At 46.2% G+C, this 20526-nt stretch overlaps 1 protein-coding gene across 2 annotated transcripts in view; it reads left to right on the top strand.

Moving 5' to 3' along the window:
- The window catches only part of LOC118399009 (CUB and sushi domain-containing protein 3-like), a 908305-nt gene that overhangs the window by 487681 nt on the left and 400098 nt on the right, over window positions 1–20526 (top strand). For both annotated transcript variants that reach the window (XM_052472732.1, XM_052472731.1), the window contains exon 10: window positions 11179–11300. In XM_052472732.1, the coding sequence (XP_052328692.1) occupies window positions 11179–11300 (122 nt within the window). The remainder of the gene's footprint in view (window positions 1–11178; window positions 11301–20526) is intronic.

Below are 20526 nucleotides of genomic sequence, written 5' to 3'. Positions count from 1 at the left end.
TGCTTACAGATCTGTAAGAGACAGAAATCTTGCTTGTTTGTAGGTGACCAAATACTTATTTTCCAACCTAATTTGCAAATAAATTCATTTAAAAAAAATTCTACAATATTGCGCAAAGGAACACATCTTTTTCTGTCAATACAAGTTATTTTTTTCAGTTTTAACCAAATGTGATATCGACCAATTTTGAGGGGATCAATTAGTTGTTGTATTTCGGATTTGTACCAAATGATCAATCCTCCAGAGTCTCTGCCTCTATTGACATAGCTCTGTTTCTTGATAGCACAATTACCTCTCTGTAGCCTGTGGGACAGTGACCTCTCTGTAGCCTGTGAGACAGTGACCTCTCTGTAGCCTGTGGGACAGTGACCTCTCTGTAGCCTGTGGGACAGTGACCTCTCTGTAGCCTGTGGGACAGTGACCTCTCTGTAGCCTGTGGGACAGTGACCTCTCTGTAGCCTGTGGGACAGTGACCTCTCTGTAGCCTGTGGGACAGTGACCTCTCTGTAGCCTGTGGGACAGTGATCTCTCTGTAGCCTGTGGGACAGTGATCTCTCTGTAGCCTGTGGGACAGTGATCTCTCTGTAGCCTGTGGGACAGTGACCCCTCTGTAGCCTGTGGGACAGTGACCCCTCTGTAGCCTGTGGGACAGTGACCTCTCTGTAGCCTGTGGGACAGTGACCTCTCTGTAGCCTGTGGGACAGTGACCCCTCTGTAGCCTGTGGGACAGTGGCCTCTCTGTAGCCTGTGGGACAGTGACCTCTCTGTAGCCTGTGGGACAGTGACCTCTCTGTAGCCTGTGGGACAGTAGCCTCTCTGTAGCCTGTGGGACAGTGACCTCTCTGTAGCCTGTGGGACAGTGAGTGACAACATCAGCCTTACACCATGTCTCCTGCAGAATGATGACGTCAACATCTTTAAGATGTTTGTTGAACTCCAGTGGTAAACTCTTCAGTCCAAAGGTTGATGAGTTTAGGCCCTGAATGTTCCACATGCTGACTGATAGGTTGATGAGTTTAGGCTCTGAATGTTCCACATGCTAACTGATAGGTCGATGAGTTTAGGCCCTGCATGTTCTACATGCTGACTGATAGCGATTTCATGTTGCAAAGAGAAATAATAGCAGTCAGAAATACACTAACTACTAACTAATAAGTTGTTAAGAGTGAGATAAACAGGATAACAGCTAACATTCTTTCTGTTGCATATATAAATATTCGTATTCATTGAACAAGTAAATTCTAGTACAATAGGTGTGTGTGTGTGTGTGTGTGTGTGTGTGTGTGTGTGTGTGTGTGTGTGTGTGTGTGTGTGTGTGTGTGTGTGTGTGTGTGTGTGTGTGTGTGTGCGTGTGTGCGTGTGTGTGTGTGTGCGTGTGTGTGCGTGTGTGCGTGTGTGCGCGTGTGCGCGTGTGCGTGTGTGTGTGTGTGTGTGCGTGTGTGTGTGTGTGTGTGTGTGTGTGTGTGTGTGTGTGTGTGTGTGTGTGTGTGTGTGTGTGTGTGTGCGTGCATGCGTGCGTGCGTGCGTTTAGTGCAGATATAATGGAGGTGCTGTTTCTCTCACTCTGTCTGTCTGTATCTCTCTATCAATTCAATTCAATTCAAGGTGCTTTATTGGCATGGGAAACATGTGTTAACATTGCCAAAGCAAGTGCGGTGGATAATATACAAAAGTGAAATAAACAATAAAAATGTACAGTGAACATTACACATACATAACTTTCAAAACAATAAAGACATTACAAATGTCATATTATATATATAGAAAGCCCTTCTTGCCTTGTCTCTCAGATCTTTCACAGCTTTGTGGAAGTTACCTGTGGCGCTGATGTTTAGGCCAAGGTATGTATAGATTTTTGTGTGCTCTAGGGCAACGGTGTCTAGATGGAATTTGTATTTGTGGTCCTGGCGACTGGACCTTTTTTGGAACACCATTATTTTGGTCTTACTGAGATTTACTGTCAGGGCCCAGGTCTGGCAGAATCTGTGCAGAAGATCTAGGTGCTGCTGTAGGCCCTCCTTGGTTGGTGACAGAAGCACCAGATCATCAGCAAACAGTAGACATTTAACTTCAGATTCTAGTAGGGTGAGGCCGGGTGCTGCAGACTTTTCTAGTGCCCGCGCCAGTTCGGTGATATATATGTTGAAGAGGGTGGGGCTTAAGCTGCATCCCTGTCTCACCCCACGGCCCTGTGTGAAGAAATGTGTGTGTTTTTTGCCAATAGTTTTTTTTTTTACCTTTATTCAACCAGGCAAGTCAGTTAAGAACACATTCTTATTTTCAATGACGGCCTGGGAACAATGGGTTAACTGCCTGTTCAGGGGCAGAACGACAGATTTGTACCTTGTCAGCTCGGGGGTTTGAACTCGCAACCTTCCGGTTACTAGTCCATTTTAACGGCATAATTGTTGTTTGTGTACATGGATTTTATAATGTCGTATGTTTTTCCCCCAACACCACTTTCCATCAACTTGTATAGCAGACCCTCATGCCAAATTGAGTCAAAGTCTTTTTTGAAATCAACAAAGCATGAGAAGACTTTGCCTTTTGTTTTGGTTTGTTTGGTTGTCAATTAGGGTGTGCAGGGTGAATACATGGTCTGTTGTAAGGTAATTTGGTAAAAAGCCAATTTGACATTTGCTCAGTACATTGTTTTCATTGAGGAAATGTACGAGTCTGCTGTTAATGATAATGCAGAGGATTTTCCCAAGGTTACTGTTGACGCATTTTCCATGGTAGTTATTGGGGTCAAATTTGTCTCCACTTTTGTGGATTGGGGTGATCAGTCCTTGGTTCCAAATATTGGGGAAGATGCCAGAGCTAAGGAGGATGTTAAAGAGTTTTAGTATAGCCAATTGGAATTTGTTGTCTGTATATTTGATCATTTCATTAAGGATACCATCAACACCACAGGCCTTTTTGGGTTGGAGGGTTTTTATTTTGTCCTGTAGCTCATTCAAGGTGATTGGAGTATCCAGTGGGTTCTGGTAGTCTTTAATAGTTGATTCTAAGATTTGTATTTGATCATGTATATGTTTTTGCTCTTTATTCTTTGTTATAGAGCCAAACATATTGGAGAAGTGGTTTACCCATACATCTCCATTTTGGATAGATAATTCTTTGTGTTGTTGTTTGTTTAGTGTTTTCCAATTTTCCCAGAAGTGGTTAGAGTCTATGGATTCTTCAATAACATTGAGCTGATTTCTGACGTGCTGTTACTTGTTTTTCCATAGTGTATTTCTGTATTGTTTTAGTGATTCACCATAGTGAAGGCGTAGACTCAGGTTTTCTGGATCTCTATGTTTTTTGGTTGGACAGGTTTCTCAATTTCTTTCTTAGGTTTTTGCTTTCTTCATCAAACCATTTGTCCTTTTTATTAATTTTCTTCGGTTTTCTATTTGAGATTTTCAGATTTGATAGGGAAGCTGAGAGGTCAAATATACTGTTAAGATTTTCTACTGCCGAGTTTACACCTTCACTATTACAGTGGAACATTTGACCCAGGAAATTCTCTAAAGGGGATTGAATTTGTTGTTGCCTAATTGTTTTTTGGTAGGTTTCCAAACTACATTCCTTCCATCTATAGCATTTCTTAATGTTACGCAGTTCCTTTGGCTTTGATGCCTCATGATTGAGTTTTGCTCTGTTCAAGTGGACTGTGATTTTGCTGTGGTCTGATAGGTTGTGTCAGTGGGTTGACTGTGAACGCTCTGAGAGACTCTGGGTTGAGGTCAGTGATAAAGTAGTCTGCAGTACTACTGCCAAGAGATGAGCTATAGGTGTACCTACCATAGGAGTCCCCTCGAAGCCTACCATTGACTATGTACATACCCAGCGTGCGACAGAGCTGCAGGAGTTGTGACCCGTTTTTCTTGGTTATATTGTCATAGTTGTGCCTAGGGGGGCATATGGGGGAGGGAATGCTGTCACCTGCAGGCAGGTGTTTGTCCCCCTGTGTGCTGAGGGTGTCAGGTTCTGGTCCGTTTCTGGCATTTAGGTCGCCACAGACTAGTACATGTCCCTGGGTCTTGAAATGATTGATTTCCCCCTCCAGGATGAAGAAGCTGTCTTCAAGTATGGGGATTCTAGTGAGGGGATATAGATAGCACACAGGAGGACATTTTCCTCTTTTAAGATAATTTCCTTTTGAATTTCTTGCCAAATGTAAAATGTTCCTGTTTTGATTAATTTAATAGAGTGAATTAGCTCTGCTCTATACCAAATTAGCATCCCCCCTGAGTCCCTTCCCTGTTTCACACCTGGTAGTTTGGTGGATGGGACAACCAGCTCTCTGTAACCTAGAGGGCAACCAGTGGGTCCGTCTCCTCTATACCAGGTTTCTTGCAGGATGACAATGTCTGTATTACCGATTTCTTTGGTGAAGTCCGGTTTCCTGCTCTTTAGGCCAAAGGCAGATGACCTCAGGCCTTGGATATTCCAGGATGATATAGCGAAGGCTTTGTGTTCCATAAAGTGTCCGATGTTGTTGGTCGTGGTTTGGCCTCAGGCCAGTAAGTGTGAGCAGAGCCTGCATTTGGTACATGCCATTGGCTCGGGCTAGTGTAAGAGTCGGGGTTGGGCCTGTTTGTCCGCTCACTACCTGGGCGTATGTGTGACTTCCATATTGAGGCCCTCTTTGCGGGGGTGGGGTGCATGGGGTGGGCAGGAGTGGCATAGGTCTGATCTGAGGGGGCCTAAATGGGGTATGGGCATGGTTGACGTGGGGGGGTGTTGATTGGTTGGGGTGGGGGTGTGGATGTGTCTGGGGGTGCTGTGGTCTGGATGTAAGTCCTCTTGGTGTGGGTCCTCTATGTGTAGGTCCAGGGGGTGGTCCCGCAGGTCTGGGAGAATGTCTCGCTGGTCTGGGTGGGGTGTCTATTGATCTGTTGCTCCTGTGTGAAGTGTTGGGGATACGTTTGAGAGTGATATCCTTTAGAGTCTGGGCAAAAAGAGTCTGGGCAAAAGTGGGCACTGCTGCCTTGTAGAGGTGGACCTGGTCATAGAGGCTGTTCAAGTCCAGGGTGGAGTGGTGGGCCAGGAAAACATTTGGTTTTGAGGCACAGTCACGGGAAATACTTGCATTTACCCGCTGTATTGTGGCAGGGTGGAAGTTTTTTTGTGGTAGCAGGGTGGAGATAACCACTTGTGCGTTGGGGAAAGTAGAAGAAACTTTTTCAATCACTCCCTTCAGTGCTGTGGCCACCCTTTCCTGCTATGCTCTCAGGTCGTTTGTGCCTGTGTGTATTATTATGTGGCTAGGTGACTCTAGTTGGTCCTCAGACAGAAGGTCTAGGGTGCGCTGGGTGTATTATTATGTGGCTGGGTGACCCTAGTTGGTCCTCAGACAGAAGGTCTAGGGTGCGCTGGGTGTATTATCATGTGGCTGGGTGACTCTAGTTGGTCCTCAGACAGAAGATCTAGGGAGCTGGGTGTATTATTATGTGACTAGGTGACCCTAGTAGGTCCTCAGACAGAAGGTCTAGGGGGCGCTGGGTGTATTGTTATGTGGCTAGGTGACTCTAGTTGGTCCTCAGACAGAAGGTCTAGGGTGCTGGGTGTATTATCATGTGGCTGGGTGACCCTAGTTTGTCCTCAGACAGAAGGTCTAGGGGGTGCTGGGTGTATTATCATGTGGCTGGGTGACCCTAGTTGGTCCTCAGACAGAAGGTCTAGGGGGCGCTGGGTGTATTGTTATGTGGCTAGGTGACTCTAGTTTGTCCTCAGACAGAAGGTCTAGGGGGTGCTGGGTGTATTATCATGTGGCTGGGTGACCCTAGTTTGTCCTCAGACAGAAGGTCTAGGGCGGCTGGGTGTTTGGACACCAGAGTTTAGAAACACTGTGTTTGGAAAAAAGTTTTATATTTTATATTATATATTTTATATTTTATATTATATATTTTATATTCTATATTTCCCATTTGAGTCCATAAGGAGTACAATCTGTGTCTCGTGTTTGTCCTCAGTGGGTGTGGTGTGTTGTCAGAAGGGCCATCAGGGTGGCTGACAGGGGGGTGCTCAGAGGCAGTGGGAGTCGCTGGGCTTGGGGTTCTTCATTTGTCTGTTCTGCTGTGATGTCGACTCTATGGTCAGGGTCTGGTGTGGACTGTTCTGCTGTGGTGTCGAGACCTTTGTCGGGTGCTGAGGTGGGCTCTTCTGCTGGCTTCTCTGTGGGTGTGGCCACCTCTAGTGGGTTGTTCTCTGTCACACGCCATCCCCCTCACCCTCTCCTCCATCCCCCTCAACCTCTCCTCCAGCAGTCTGATCCTCTCCTCTCGTGCTCTGTTCTTCTCCTGCTCCTGCTCTTTCTTCTGTTGAAGTTGTCTCACCACAGTCCAGAGTGCAGATATGTCTCTCTCCACCTCCAGCTCTCCGGGTCTGGTTAAGGTGGTGTTGTTGTGCTGGACTGTTGTCTGGGTCTGTGCTGACTGGAGTGTCATCACCTGCTGTTCCAGCTCCACCTGCCTTACCTCCAGCTGGGTGAATTTATTCTTCTTTTCAATGAGGGAGTAGGTGGTGGTCCTTCTGTAGCTCAGTTGGTAGAGCATGGCGCTTGTAACGCCAGGGTAGTGGGTTCGATCCCCGGGACCACCCATACGTAGAATGTATGCACACATGACTGTAAGTCGCTTTGGATAAAAGCGTCTGCTAAATGGCATATATTATTATTATTATTACTCTGTGCTGGGACGTTGACTGGGGGTTGCTTGTCTGTGGGGTTTTATAACGAAGAGGTCTAGTCTGACCCGCTCGGGGTGGGGGTATCTTTATCAAGGGAGAGCTTCTCCTGCTGGGCTAATTCTTTAATTAGGTGAAAGTCCAGCTGAAACTGTTTGCGGTTACCCTGTACCATTACTGTTCCGGACTGATAGAGATTTATATTAGCTGACTCAGATTCCTTGTTGTCAAGTATCCTGAGTTTCCACCCCTCGTTAACACCCCTTCTCTTAACAAAGGGGTAGTGTGTTAATATAGCATTGTGCCATGCCAGAGGATGGTTTGTGTGGAAGATAAGGTTGCTGATGTTCCCATTTTTGTAATAGTCAGCAAAAAGTCTCTCCTGATTTTCCATAAGGAGCTTCATTTTGTAATCTTTTCTTTCCTTATTATTCTTTACATACACAGGGTACTGTATTTTAATTACATCTGAACAGCGGGAGGCAGTTGGGCTAATGGGCTTTGACACCTCTCACTTGACACGTCAGTGCTAGTTGAAGCTGTATCAAGCTTGGCAGAATTATGTTAGAACTCCTTATAAAGTAATGTAGTGTATTTTTCTTCTTGGATTTTAGGAAATAGAATATAGTTTCAGACTAAGCATTACTCACTCAGTTTCAGGTTGGGTGGTGTTTTCAGGTTTCTGTTGTTTTCCAGAGATTTTGCTGTATAGAATAATAATCCTTGGTAGTCTTCCAGGTAATTCCGTAATTCCGTCCAAAATCAGGTTGTAGGTTTTGAGTTTTGATTTGAAGTGAGGGTTATGTTGTAGAGGGTAGCATCCTGTATGTGTTCCTGACAAAAAAAATCTAATTATCTAACTTTATCTAACTATTTTTTTAAGAAAATGCTGAAAAATGCAGGAGCTCATCTGATCGTGACCTCTGCTCTGCTCTGCTCTCTCTCTCTCTCTCTCTCTCTCTCTCTCTCTCTCTCTCTCTCTCTCTCTCTCTCTCTCTCTCTCGCTCTCATTCTCATTCTCTCTGTCTGTATCTCTCTATCGCTTTCTCATTCTCTCTGTCTGTATCTCTCTCTCTCTCTCTATCTATCTCTCTCTCTCTCTCTCTCTCTCTGTCTGCATCTCTCTCTCTGTCGCTTTCTGTTTCGATGAGGATCTATTATTGCTCTCCGATAATGAGATTGTAATAGGAAGTGTGTTGCTTTTATTAAAAATAAAATACTAATTAGCAAAGTGGTATTGTGAAGAGGAAATCTTATTTCCACAATGAGAATGCTCATTGCTCTCAATGTTTCTTAATGCTATTCTCCCCATGTGCGCTAGCTGATGCTTGTTAGACAGTTGATTGACTCCATGTCTATTATTTCCTATACAGATTATTTGAAACATTAGCGTCAGAATTCGAGAATTAAAGAGACCGTGCCATTTGTTTTATTGTAGCTTACCAGGTCAAGGATATTAGATAACCTCTAAAGTGGCAGTCGTTCACATCTCTTATCATGACCCTGTAAGTCGCTCTGGATAAGAGCGTCTGCTAAAAGACTGAAATGTAAATGTAAATGTAATGACCATGACTCTGACATGATAAATACCCAGGAATGACTTTATCAGCTGCCTGGCTCACTGGCTCGTAGTACCACCAAACACTTCCTCATCTCCCCTGGAAAACAGAGAAATAAAGCAACAAATAATGTTAATAAGGCAGAGAGGGACCCGGATGGTTTTTACTTCCTGTTTTAATCCTATGGCTCCACTTTAATTTTTACTTCCTGTTTTAATCCTATGGCTACACTTTAATTTTTACTTCCTGTTTTAATCCTATGGCTACACTCTAATTTTTACTTCCTGTTTTAATCCTATGGCTACACTCTAATTTTTACTTCCTGTTTTAATCCTATGTCTACACTCTAATTTTTACTTCCTGTTTTAATCCTATGGCTACACTCTAATTTTTACTTCCTGTTTTAATCCTATGGCTACACTCTAATTTTTACTTCCTGTTTTAATCCTATGGCTACACTCTAATTTTTACTTCCTGCTTTAATCCTATGGCTACACTCTAATTTTTACTTCCTGTTTTAATCCTATGGCTACACTCTAATAGGCTTCTAGTCAAATCAAATTGTATTTGTCACACTCGTCAAATACAACAGACCTTACAATGAAATGCTTACTTACAAACCAACAATGCAGTTTTACGAAAATATCCCCCCAAAAAGTAAGAGATAAGAATAACAAATAATTAAGGAGCAGAGGTAAAGAAAAATAGTGGGGCTTTATACAGGGGGTACCAGTACAGAGTCTATGTGGAGGCTATATACAGGGGGTACCAGTACAGAGTCAATGTGGAGGCTATATACAGGGGGGTACCAGTACAGAGTCTATGTGGAGGCTATATACAGGGGGGTACCGGTACAGAATCAATGTGGAGGCTATATACAGGGGGTACCAGTACAAAGTCTATGTGGAGGCTATATACAGGGGGTACCAGTACAGAGTCTATGTGGAGGCTATATACAGGGGGGTACCGGTACCGAATCAATGTGGAGGCTATATACAGGGGGTACCAGTACAAAGTCTATGTGGAGGCTATATACAGGGGGTACCAGTACAGAGTCTATGTGGAGGCTATATACAGGGGGTACCAGTACAAAGTCTATGTGGAGGCTATATACAGGGGGTACCGGTACAGAATCAATGTGGAGGCTATATACAGGGGGTACCAGTACAGAGTCAATGTGGAGGCTATATACAGGGGGGTACCAGTACAGAATCAATGTGGAGGCTATATACAGGGGGTACCGGTACAGAGTCAATGTGGAGGCTATATACAGGGGGTACCGGTACAGAGTCAATGTGGAGACTATATACAGGGGGTACCGGTACAGAGTCAATGTGGAGGCTATATACAGGGGGTACCGGTACAGAGTCAATGTGGAGGCTATATACAGGGGGTACCGGTACAGAGTCAATGTGGAGGCTATATACAGGGGGTACCGGTACAGAGTCAATGTGGAGGCTATATACAGGGTGTACCACTACAGAGTCAATGTGGAGGCTATATACAGGGGGTACCGGTACAGAGTCAATGTGGAGGCTATATACAGGGGGTACCGGTACAGAGTCAATGTGGAGGCTATATACAGGGGGTACCGGTACAGAGTCAATGTGGAGGCTATATACAGGGTGTACCAGTACAGAGTCAATGTGGAGGCTATATACAGGGGGGTACCAGTACAGAGTCAATGTGGAGGCTATATACAGGGGATACCAGTACAGAGTCAATGTGGAGGCTATATACAGGGTGTACCAGTACAGAGTCAATGTGGAGGCTATATACAGGGGATACCAGTACAGAGTCAATATGCAGGGCACCAGTGTTGAGGTAACTGAGGTAATATGTACATGTAGGTGGAGTTATTAAAGTGACTATGCATAGATGATAACAACAGAGAGTAGCAGCAGTGATGAAGATGCAAATTGTCTGGGTAGCCATTTGATTAGCTGTTCAGGAGACTTATGGCTTCAGGGTAGAAGCTGTTTAGATGCCTCTTGGATCTAGACGCTGCGGTACCACTTGCCGTGCTAGTACATGACAACTGAAACCATAGCTTAAGGTTCATGGTGTGGTTTATGAAAGTAGCACTCACGAACAATGACGTCCATTTCATATGATATATTACGTCCCGCAATTTTTTAGTTGTTGCTTGGGGGGGTTATGTTACAAACTCCAATTGGTACAATATGAAATGTGAATTTGTAAGTGCTTAAGGTCCCATTCAATCTCTTTAATCTTTTACTGCAGTGTTTCTTGGTCGTCTTTAACAAATCTACTTTGAAACAGAAGTATACACCTCACACACATGGTTATGGGCTTAAAAAAAGGAAGACACCTGTACCATAGAGTTGACATGTTTGGAGTTTGGAGTTATACATCCTAATATTACACTATATACTGTACATTAAAGAAGACTCAATTACAACAAAACCGTTTGACATAGAAAACCGTTTGACATAGAAAACCGTTTGACATAGAAACACTGTATCTTCTGAGGTAACAACAACAACAAAACGTTTAAATATTAATACTATATATACTATAATATATCCTCCCATGGGACCACTAGAGGGCAATTTGGTCATTAGACAGCAGGAAACAAATCTGGTTCAGATAGCAGCAGGCGGAATATTTAAAAGTATAATTCTCGGTAGGAATCTTAGGGCCATTCAACCTCTCTATGTTCTGCCGATATTTCATTAATATGAGCACTCAATGTGAGCCAAATCCGCAGACCTAAAATGCCGTCTCCGACACACACACACACACACACACACACACACACACACACACACACACACACACACACACACACAGTGGCATTTGCCAACATCTGTCTCTAATTAACCACAACTTTTGTGTTTGCCAGGTTGTTAAATGTCAAAATGTTAAATTAATAACCATTATTATTTATTTCTCTCTCCATCTCTTTTTCGTTTTGTTACAGTGAAAACATGCGGCTCCAATCTTCAAGGTCCTGCTGGTACATTCACTTCTCCCAACTTCCCCATCCAGTATGAGTCCAACGCACAGTGTGTCTGGATTCTCACCGCCACCAACCCCAACAAGGTAGGCTGGACTAACCAAACCTGAGAGAGAGAGAGAGAGAGAGAGAGAGAGAGAGAGAGAGCTAGAGAGAGTGAGAGAGCGAGAGCGCGAGAGAGAGAGAGAGAGAGAGAGAGAGAGAGAGAGAGAGAGAGAGAGAGAGAGAGAGAGAGCTAGAGAGAGTGAGAGAGCGAGAGCGCAAGAGAGAGAGAGAGAGAGAGAGAGAGAGAGAGAGAGAGAGCTAGAGAGAGTGAGAGAGCGAGAGCGCGAGAGAGAGAGAGAGAGAGAGAGAGAGAGAGAGAGAGAGAGAGAGAGAGATGAACCTGGAGAAGAGTCCCCTAAGCAAGCTGGTCCTGTGGCTCTGTTCACAAACACAAACACACCCCACAGAGCCCCAGGACAGCAGCACAATTAGACCCAACCAAATCATGAGAAAACAAAAAGATAACTACTTGACGCATTGGAAAGAATTAACAAAAAAACAGAGCAAACTAGAATGCTATGTGTCCCTAAACAGAGAGTACACAGTGGCAGAATACCTGACCACTGTGACTGACCCAAATTTACGGAAAGCTTTGACTATGTACAGACTCCGTGAGCATAGCCTTGCTATTGAGAAAGTGCGCTCTAGGCAGACATGGCTCTCAAGAGAAGACAGGCTATGTGCTCACTGCCCACAAAATGAGGTGGAAACTGAGCTGCACTTCCTAACCTCCTGCCCAATGTATGACCATATTAGAGAGACATATTTCCCTCAGATTACACAGATCCACAAAGAAAAACAAACTCCCATATCTATTGGGTGAAATTCCACAGTGTGCCATTATAGCAGCAAGATGTGTGACCTGTTGCCACAAGAAAAGGGCAACCAGTGAAGAACAAACAGCATTGTAAATACAAATATGTTTATTTATTTTCCCTTGTGTACTTTAACCATTTGTACATTGTTACAACACTGTATATATATATAATATGACATTTGTAATGTCTTTATTGTTTTGAAACTTCTGTGTGTGTAATGTTTACTGTTCATTTTTATTGTTTATTATTATCTACCTCACTTGCTTTGGCAATGTTAACACGTTTCCCATGCCAATAAAGCCCCTTGAATTGAATTGAGAGAGAGAGAGAGAGAGAGAGAGAGAGAGAGAGAGAGAGAGAGAGAGAGAGAGAGAGAGAGAGAGAGAGAGAGAGAGAGAGAGATAGAGCGAGAGTGCGAGAGAGAGCGAGAGAGGGAGAGGGAAGGAGGGAGTGAGTGAGTGAGTGAGTGAGTGAGTGAGTGAGTGAGTGAGTGAGTGAGTGAGTGAGTGAGTGAGTGAGTGAGTGAGTGAGTGAGTGAGTGAGTGAGTGAGTGACTGACTGACTGACTGAGTGAGTGACTGAGTGACTGAGTGACTGAGTGACTGAGTGGCTGTACTGTAATGTAATACTAATCCTACCAATAGTATTAATGTGTTATTATGCAGGCCCTTGGTAAATGCCCTGTAGTCCTAAACTCCATCACATATATAGTGCACTGCTTTTGACCAGATCCCTCATTCAGTGATGATCCAGTAGGGGGGGCAGGTGAAGAAGTGGGCTGCCACCAGATAAATCCCGACAACCCACCTCTCCACCTCCTCCTCCTCCTCCCAGTCTCTGTTTTGTATTCCAGCTTCATTACTCACTACCCTACCCTCTCAGGGTTGCTTGCCTGCCTGCCGGCGTTGTCGTTGAGGCTCAGCAAAATGTGTGTCGGCTCTCTGGCTCATGGACCCTTTACCTGCTCCTCCTGGCCTTCCATAAGATCTGCTTCTGCTCTCTCTCTCTCGCCTCTCTCTTTCCTCTGCCCTCTCTCTCTATCCTCTCTCTCTCCTCTGTCCCACCCACCCACAATCTCTCTCTCTCTCTCTCTCTCTCTCTCTCTCTCTCTCTCTCTCTCTCTCTCTCTCTCTCTCTCTCTCTCTCTCTCTCTCTCTCTCTCTCCTCTGCCCCACCCACCCACCCACCCACCCACCCTCTCTCTCTCTCTCTCTCTCTCTCTCTCTCTCTCTCTCTCTCCTCTGCCCTCTCTCTCTCTCGCCTCTCTCTTTCCTCTGCCCTCTCTCTCTCTCTCGCCACTCTCTTTCCTCTGCCCTCTCTCTCTCGCCTCTCTCTTTCCTCTGCCCTCTCTCTCTCGCATCTCTCTTTCCTCTGCCCTCTCTCTCTCTCACCTCTCTCTTTCCTCTGCCCTCTCTATCTCTCCTCTCTCTCCTCTGCACGCTCTCTTTCTCCTCTCTCTTTCCTCTGCCCTCTCTCTCTCGCCTCTCTCTTTCCTCTGCCCTCTCTCTCTTGCCTCTCTCTTTCCTCTGCCCTCTCTCTCTCTCCTCTCTCTCTCCTCTGCCCTCTCTCTTTCTCCTCTCTCTTTCCTCTGCCCTCTCTCTCTCTCTGCTCTCTCTTTCCTCTGCCCTCTCTCTCTCGCCTCTCTCTTTCCTCTGCCCTCTCTCTCTCTCGCCTCTCTCTTTCCTCTGCCCTCTCTCTCTCTCTCTCCTCTCTCTCTCCTCTCCTCTGCCCTCTCTCTCTCGCCTCTCTCTTTCCTCTGCCCTCTCTCTCTCGCATCGCTCTTTCCTCGGCCCTCTCTCTCTCTCTCGCATCGCTCTTTCCTCTGCCCTTTCTCTCTCTCGCCTCTCTCTTTCCTCTGCCCTTTCTCTCTCTCGCCTCTCTCTTTCCTCTGCCCTCTCGCCTCTCTCTTTCCTCTGCCCTTTCTCTCTCTCGCCTCTCTCTTTCCTCTGCCCTCTCGCCTCTCTCTTTCCTCTGCCCTCTCTCTCTCGCCTCTCTCTTTCCTCTGCCCTCTCTCTCTCGCCTCTCTCTTTCCTCTGCCCTCTCTCTCTCGCCTCTCTCTTTCCTCTGCCCTCTCTCTCTCTCGCCTCTCTCTTTCCTCTGCCCTCTCTCTCTCGCATCGCTCTTTCCTCTGCCCCCTCTCTCTCTCTCGCCTCTCTCTTTCCTCTGCCCTCTCTCTCTCGCCTCTCTCTTTCCTCTAACCTCTCTCTTTCTCCTCTCTCTTTCCTCTGCCCTCTCTCTCTCGCCTCTCTCTTTCCTCTGTCCCACCATCTCTCTCTCTCCTCTGCCCTCTATATCTCTTCATCACCTCAGCCTTACAGTGTGTTCAAGGCTCCACATGCTGTTTTATGTGAGGCTGGATGATGGCATTTGCTAGTTACTGTAGTTATATTGTTGGGCAATGTCTTTTTATTTGTGGGGTTGCTCCTTTAACAGCTGTACTTGAGTTTAATCCACAGCTTTGATATTTGCTCACTAGAACACTGCAGAAAGATTGTGTGTGTATGTGTATGTGTATGTGTATGTGTATGTGTATGTGTATGTGTATGTGTATGTGTATGTGTATGTGTATGTGTATGTGTGTGTCTTTTTGTGTGTGCCTGTGTGTGTGTGTGGGTGCACACGTGTGTGTTTGTGTTTGTGTGCCTGTGTGTATCCTTCAGAAGGGTGGTGATTGGGGGGGATCGAGGGTTCTCCTGGTTTTATGGGATCCCATACTGTGGCTCTGCTGTCTGCTACCTCTCAGAGGTGTGCTCAGGAAGGAGAGAGAGAGAGAAAGGGAGATGTGTGTGAAGAACACACAATTGTAAATACAACCCATATTTATGCTTCCTCTGCCCTCTCTCTTTCTCCTCTCTCTTTCCTCTGCCCTGAGAGAGAGAGAGAGAGAGAGAGAGAGAGAGAGAGAGAGAGAGAGAGAGAGAGAGAGAGAGAGAGAGAGAGAGAGGGGGGGAGGAATGGGGAGAGAGAGAGAGAGAGAGAGAGAGAGAGAGAGAGAGAGAGAGAGAGAGAGAGAGAGAGAGAGAGAGAGAGAGAGAGAGAGAGAGAGAGAGAGAGAGAGAGAGAGAGAGAGAGAGAGAGAGAGAGAGAGAGAGAGAGAGAGAGAGGCAGGAATGGGGAGAGAGAGAGAGAGAGAGAGAGAGAGAGAGAGAGGCAGGAATGAGGAGAGAGAAAGAAGAAAAAAGACGTATAAGAGAGAAAAACTGATGGCAAGAGAGACTGAGTGAATGAGAGAGCGAGGGAGGAAGAGAGAGGAGAGGAAGAAAGAGGAGAGGAAGAGAGAGGGGAGGTAGAGACAGTCGAGGAAGGCTGTTGTAAAGAGAAATGATGAACCTACTGGGAGCTGTTAGTGATGAACACACACAGCAGCCCCACATGGCACCTGGATTGATTCAACTCATAACCACATTTGTAATAAAAGAGGGTGGAAGAGCCCTACGATTGCTGTCTCCATAGACCCCGGGCAGCGGCATGCCTCGTAATTGATGAGTAATTGACAATTATTTATCCACAGGCGATGACTGAAGGATTCAGGAACAAATTAAACATGTCATTACCCAGAGCAAATATCAAACAGCCGCACCCGTAACGAGGCAGAATGAGGGAGATAAAGTTGAAATGCAGTCTTATGTCTAGCCAATGTTTTAGCTACACGTAGGTCTATGTATTCATTCACATTGTCTTTGTATGGTTGCAGAGGTGGGTTAGAACACATCCAAATATTCTGTAGAAATATGTATGAATATCTGTATATTTTAGTTCAATTACTGTATATTCAGGTGTCATATACTGTATCACCACAGACCTGGGTAAGATTGAAAATATAAACTTTCAAATACTTTGATTGTTTTCTTGAGTCTGGGGCAAGACAGAGACTTATGACACTTTTCCATTGGTTCCATTGTGGCAGGGAACCTCAAGCACAGATTCATCATTTCAAAGGTTTAAAATACCATTTGATCCCAGGCCTGATTGTTCCCATATGTAGGAACAGTGTATGTTCTCTACTGGGTCTTACATTTGATATGAAGTTAGATACTCATTTTGGACTCATGGTTTTGTCAAAGCTAAAACGTTACTGTCCAGTCATAAAGTAGGAGAACAAACCAATTTCTCTCTCCATTCAGTGTCTTGTACTGACCTTCCCTATTGCCTGTCGCCCCTGTCGCCTGTCGTCTCTGTCGCCTGTCACCCCTGTCGCCTGTCGTCTCTGTTGCCTCTGTCGCCTGTCGCCTGTCGCCCCTGTCGCCTGTCACCTCTGTCCCCTGTCGTCTCTGTCCCCTGTCGATTCTGTATATTCCTGGTGTCATATACTGTATCACCACAGACCTGGGTAAGATTGAAAATATAAACTTTCAAATACTTTGATTGTTTTCTTGAGTCTGGGGCAAGACAGAGACTCTGACCCTTTTCCATTGGTTCCATTGTGGTCAGGGAACCTCGCACAGATTCATCATTTCAAAGGTTTAAAATACCATTTGATCCCAGGCCTGTTGTTCCCATATGTAGGAACAGTGTATGTTCTCTACTGGGTCTTACATTTGATATGAAGTTAGATACTCATTTTGGACTCATGGTTTTGTCAAAGCTAAAGCGTTACTGTCCAGTCATAAAGTAGCCCCTGAACAAACCAATCGTTCTGTCCCCTGTCCATTCAGTGTCTTGTACTGACCTTCCCTATTGCCTGTCGCCCCTGTCGCCTGTCGTCTCTGTCGCCTGTCACCCCTGTCGCCTGTCGTCTCTGTTGCCTCTGTCGCCTGTCGCCTGTCGCCCCTGTCGCCTGTCACCTCTGTCCCCTGTCGTCTCTGTCCCCTGTCGCCTCTGTCCCCTGTCGTCTCTGTCGCCTGTCGCCTGTCGCCTCTGTCGCCCCTGTCGCCTCTGTCGCCTTTCGCCTGTCCCCTGTCGTCTCTGTCCCCTGTCGTCTCTGTCCCCTGTCGTCTCTGTCCCCTGTCGTCTCTGTCGCCTGTCGCCTGTCGCCTCTGTCGCCTTTCGCCTGTCACCTGTCACCTGTCGTCTCTGTCTCCTCTGTCGCCTGTAGCCTGTCGCCTGTCGCCCCTGTCGCCTGTCGCCTCTGTCGCCTGTCGCCTCTGTCGCCTGTAGCCTGTCGCCTGTCGCCCCTGTCGCCTGTAGCCTATCGCCTGTCGCCTCTGTCGCCTGTAGCCTGTCGCCTGACATCTCTGTCGCCCCTGTCGCCTGTCGTCTCTGTCCCCTGTCGCCTGTCGCCCCTGTCGCCTGTCGTCTCTTTCGCCTCTGTCGCCTGTCGCCCCTGTCGCCTGTCGTCTCTGTCGCCTGTCGCCTGTCGCCCCTGTCGCCTGTCGCCTCTGTCGCCTGTCGCCCCTGTCGCCTGTCGTCTCTTTCACCTCTGTCGCCTGTCACCTGTCGCCTGTCGCCTGTCGTCTCTGTCGCCTCTGTCGCCTGTCGCCTGTCGTCTCTGTCGCCTGTCCTGTCGCCTGTCGCCTGTCCCTCCCTGTCCTGTCGCCTGTCGTCTCTGTCGCCTCTGTCGCCTGTCGCCTGTCGCCTGTCGCCTGTCGTCTCTGTCGCCTCTGTCGCCTGTCACCTGTCGTCTCTGTCGCCTGTCCCCTGTCGCCTGTCGCCTGTCGCCTGTCGTCTCTTTCGCCTGTCGCCCCTGTCGCCTGTCGTCTCTTTCGCCTCTGTCGCCTGTCACCTGTCGTCTCTGTCGCCTGTCCCCTGTCGCCTGTCGCCTGTCGCCTCTGTCGCCTGTCGCCCCTGTCGCCTGTAGTCTCTTTCGCCTCTGTCGCCTGTCATCTGTCGTCTCTGTCGCCTGTCCCCTGTCGCCTGTCGCCTGTCGCCTGTCGTCTCTGTCGCCTCTGTCGCCTGTCGTCCCTGTCGCCTGTCCCCTGTCGCCTGTCGTCTCTGTCGCCTGTCGCCTGTCCCTGTCGCCTGTCGTCTCTCTGTCGCCTGTCGCCTGTCGCCTGTCGCCCCTGTCGCCTGTCATCTCTGTCGCCTCTGTCGCCTGTCGCCTGTCGCCCCTGTCGCCTGTCATCTCTGTCGCCTTTGTCACCTGTCGCCTGTCGCCCCTGTCGCCTGCTTTGCCTGTTTGATGACTTACCGGAGGGCGAAGCAGGATTTAGCATCCCACTCCTTGAAAACGACAGCTCTAGCCTTTAGCTCAGTGCGGATGTTGCCTGTAATCCATGGCTTCTGGTTGGGATATGTACGTACAGTCACTGTGGGGATGTCGTCGTCGAGGCACTTATTAATGAAGCTGGTGACTGATGTGGTAAATTGCTTAATGTTATCGGATAAATCCTGAAAACATTCCAGTCTGTGCTTGTGAAACATTGAGCGCTTCCTGGTTTCATTTTTTCATGTAAGTAGGAATCAGGAGGCTCGATTTATGGTTAAACGCGCCAATGGGAGGGCGAGGGAAAGCCTTGTAGGCATTTATGCGTGTGGAGTGATAAACTTTGATTAATAAACTTTGATTTTTAAAGGTGTTTTTTTTTGCTCGTAGTTGCACAGTTGACATGCTGATAAAAATGAGATAAAACTAATTTCAGTTTCCCGACACTAAAATCAGCAGAAAATAGTTTTCTTATGGTCCAATACAGCTCGATGAGTGCGGTCTTAGTGCCCGCAACATTTTGTGGTGATAAATAAACAGCTATGAAAAATATAGACGAAAACTCTATTTGTAAATAGTATTGTCTGCAGTTTATCATGATGTATTCTAACTCAAGCAAGAAAACTCAAAACGTCCTTAACATTAGAGATTGCGCACCAGCTGTTGTTAACAAAGAGACACACCCTTCCTCCCTTAATCTTACTCGAGGCTGCAGACCATTATTGACAATGCATGGAAAAGCCAGCGATAAGTATCGTCTGCCTCTGCGCCATCGCTTCCTCTTCTTAGTCCGGGAGATTAGGACATGGTTCTAGAGTAAGCAGAACATCTAGAGTAGAAATTGTCATTCAAATCGAGGTTAGTGATTGCTGTTATGCTCTCCAGAAGCTGTTTTCGTTCATAGGATATTATGGATGAGACATTATCTACCAAAAAAGCTCAGATCAGCTTAAAAAAACACACAAAATAGCAGTTGGTCAGGATCCCATAAAACGGCTGCTATCCTTCCATTGCAGCTCCCTCTCAACCAGTAACAAATATCAAATATCAAATCTAAGCAGGGCTTGGTTAAAATCCTGTATGGGAGACCAAAGTTCAACTGTAGATGTAGATAGATCAACTGTCCAGTAGAAGGTGCTGTCCAGCCTACTATTTTTTCATCTGATAGTGGACATAACGCTGAAGATCAGACGTTGTTTCAAAGGTACAAATTCAACATATTTTATACAAAAATGAGTTGAAAATTCATTAGAATGATGACATAAACCTGTGGTTGAAATTCCACCCTCAAAATAACAGTCCAAATACATTAGTATTTTCCATGTAGATTCCACGTCACAATACGTTGACAAATTATATTGAAATAATGTTCATTGGGGTCTCCCGAGTGGCGCAGCAATCTACGGCACTGCATAGCAGTTCTAGAGGAGTCACTACAGACAAGGGTTGAATCCCAGTCTGTATCACAACCGGCCGTGATTGGGAGTTCTATAAGGCGAAACACAATTGGCGCAGCATCATCCGGGTAAGGGCAGGGTTTGGCCAGGGGGAGCTTTATTTGGCTCATGATGCACTAGCGACTCCTTGTGGCGAGCCGGGCGCCTGCAGGCTGACCCCAGTTGTCAGTTGAACAGTATTTCCTCCGACATGTTGGTGCGGCTGGCTTCCGGGTTAAGTGGACGTTTGCTAAGAAGCGAGGTTTGGCAGGTCATGTTTCATAGGACACATGACGCGACCTTCGCCTCCCAAGCCCGTCGGTGAGTTGCAGCGATGAGACAAGATCGGAATCGGGGTGAAAAAGGAGGTTAAATTCCAAAAAATTTAAATGAAATAATAACAAATAAATAACATTGATTCAACCAGTTTGTGCCAAGTGGGAAGAAAGGGATGAAATATTCAAACTAGGCCCTTGTGTCAAGGAAGAGACCAAGGCACAGCGTGATAAGCGTACATTCTATTTTATTAAACGAATGCAACACTGACAAAAACTATACAAAATAACAAAACAAACCATGAAGCAATATGACTAGTTCAAACAGGCAACTAAACATAGAATAATAACCCATAAAACCAAAATGGAAAATGGCAACCTAAATAGGATCCCCAATCAGAGACAACGATAAACAGCTGCCTCTGATTGGGAACCAATTCAGGCCACCATAGACCTACATACAGTGGGGCAAAAAAGTATTTAGTCAGCCACCAATTGTGCAAGTTCCCCCACTTAAAAAGATGAGAGAGGCCTGTATTTTAATCATAGGTACTCTTCAACTATGACAGACAAAATTTGAAAAAAAATCCAGAAAATCACAACCCTGCAATGACCAGCCCACAAGCACTCCGTCTTATTAGATGAGAGTACCAATG

Source organism: Oncorhynchus keta, chromosome 20 (assembly GCF_023373465.1).
Source record: "Oncorhynchus keta strain PuntledgeMale-10-30-2019 chromosome 20, Oket_V2, whole genome shotgun sequence".
In the NCBI taxonomy this organism is placed as follows: Eukaryota; Metazoa; Chordata; class Actinopteri; order Salmoniformes; family Salmonidae; genus Oncorhynchus; species Oncorhynchus keta.
Note: the sequence above shows the minus strand (reverse complement) of the source record. Positions and strands in the feature narration are given on the sequence as shown.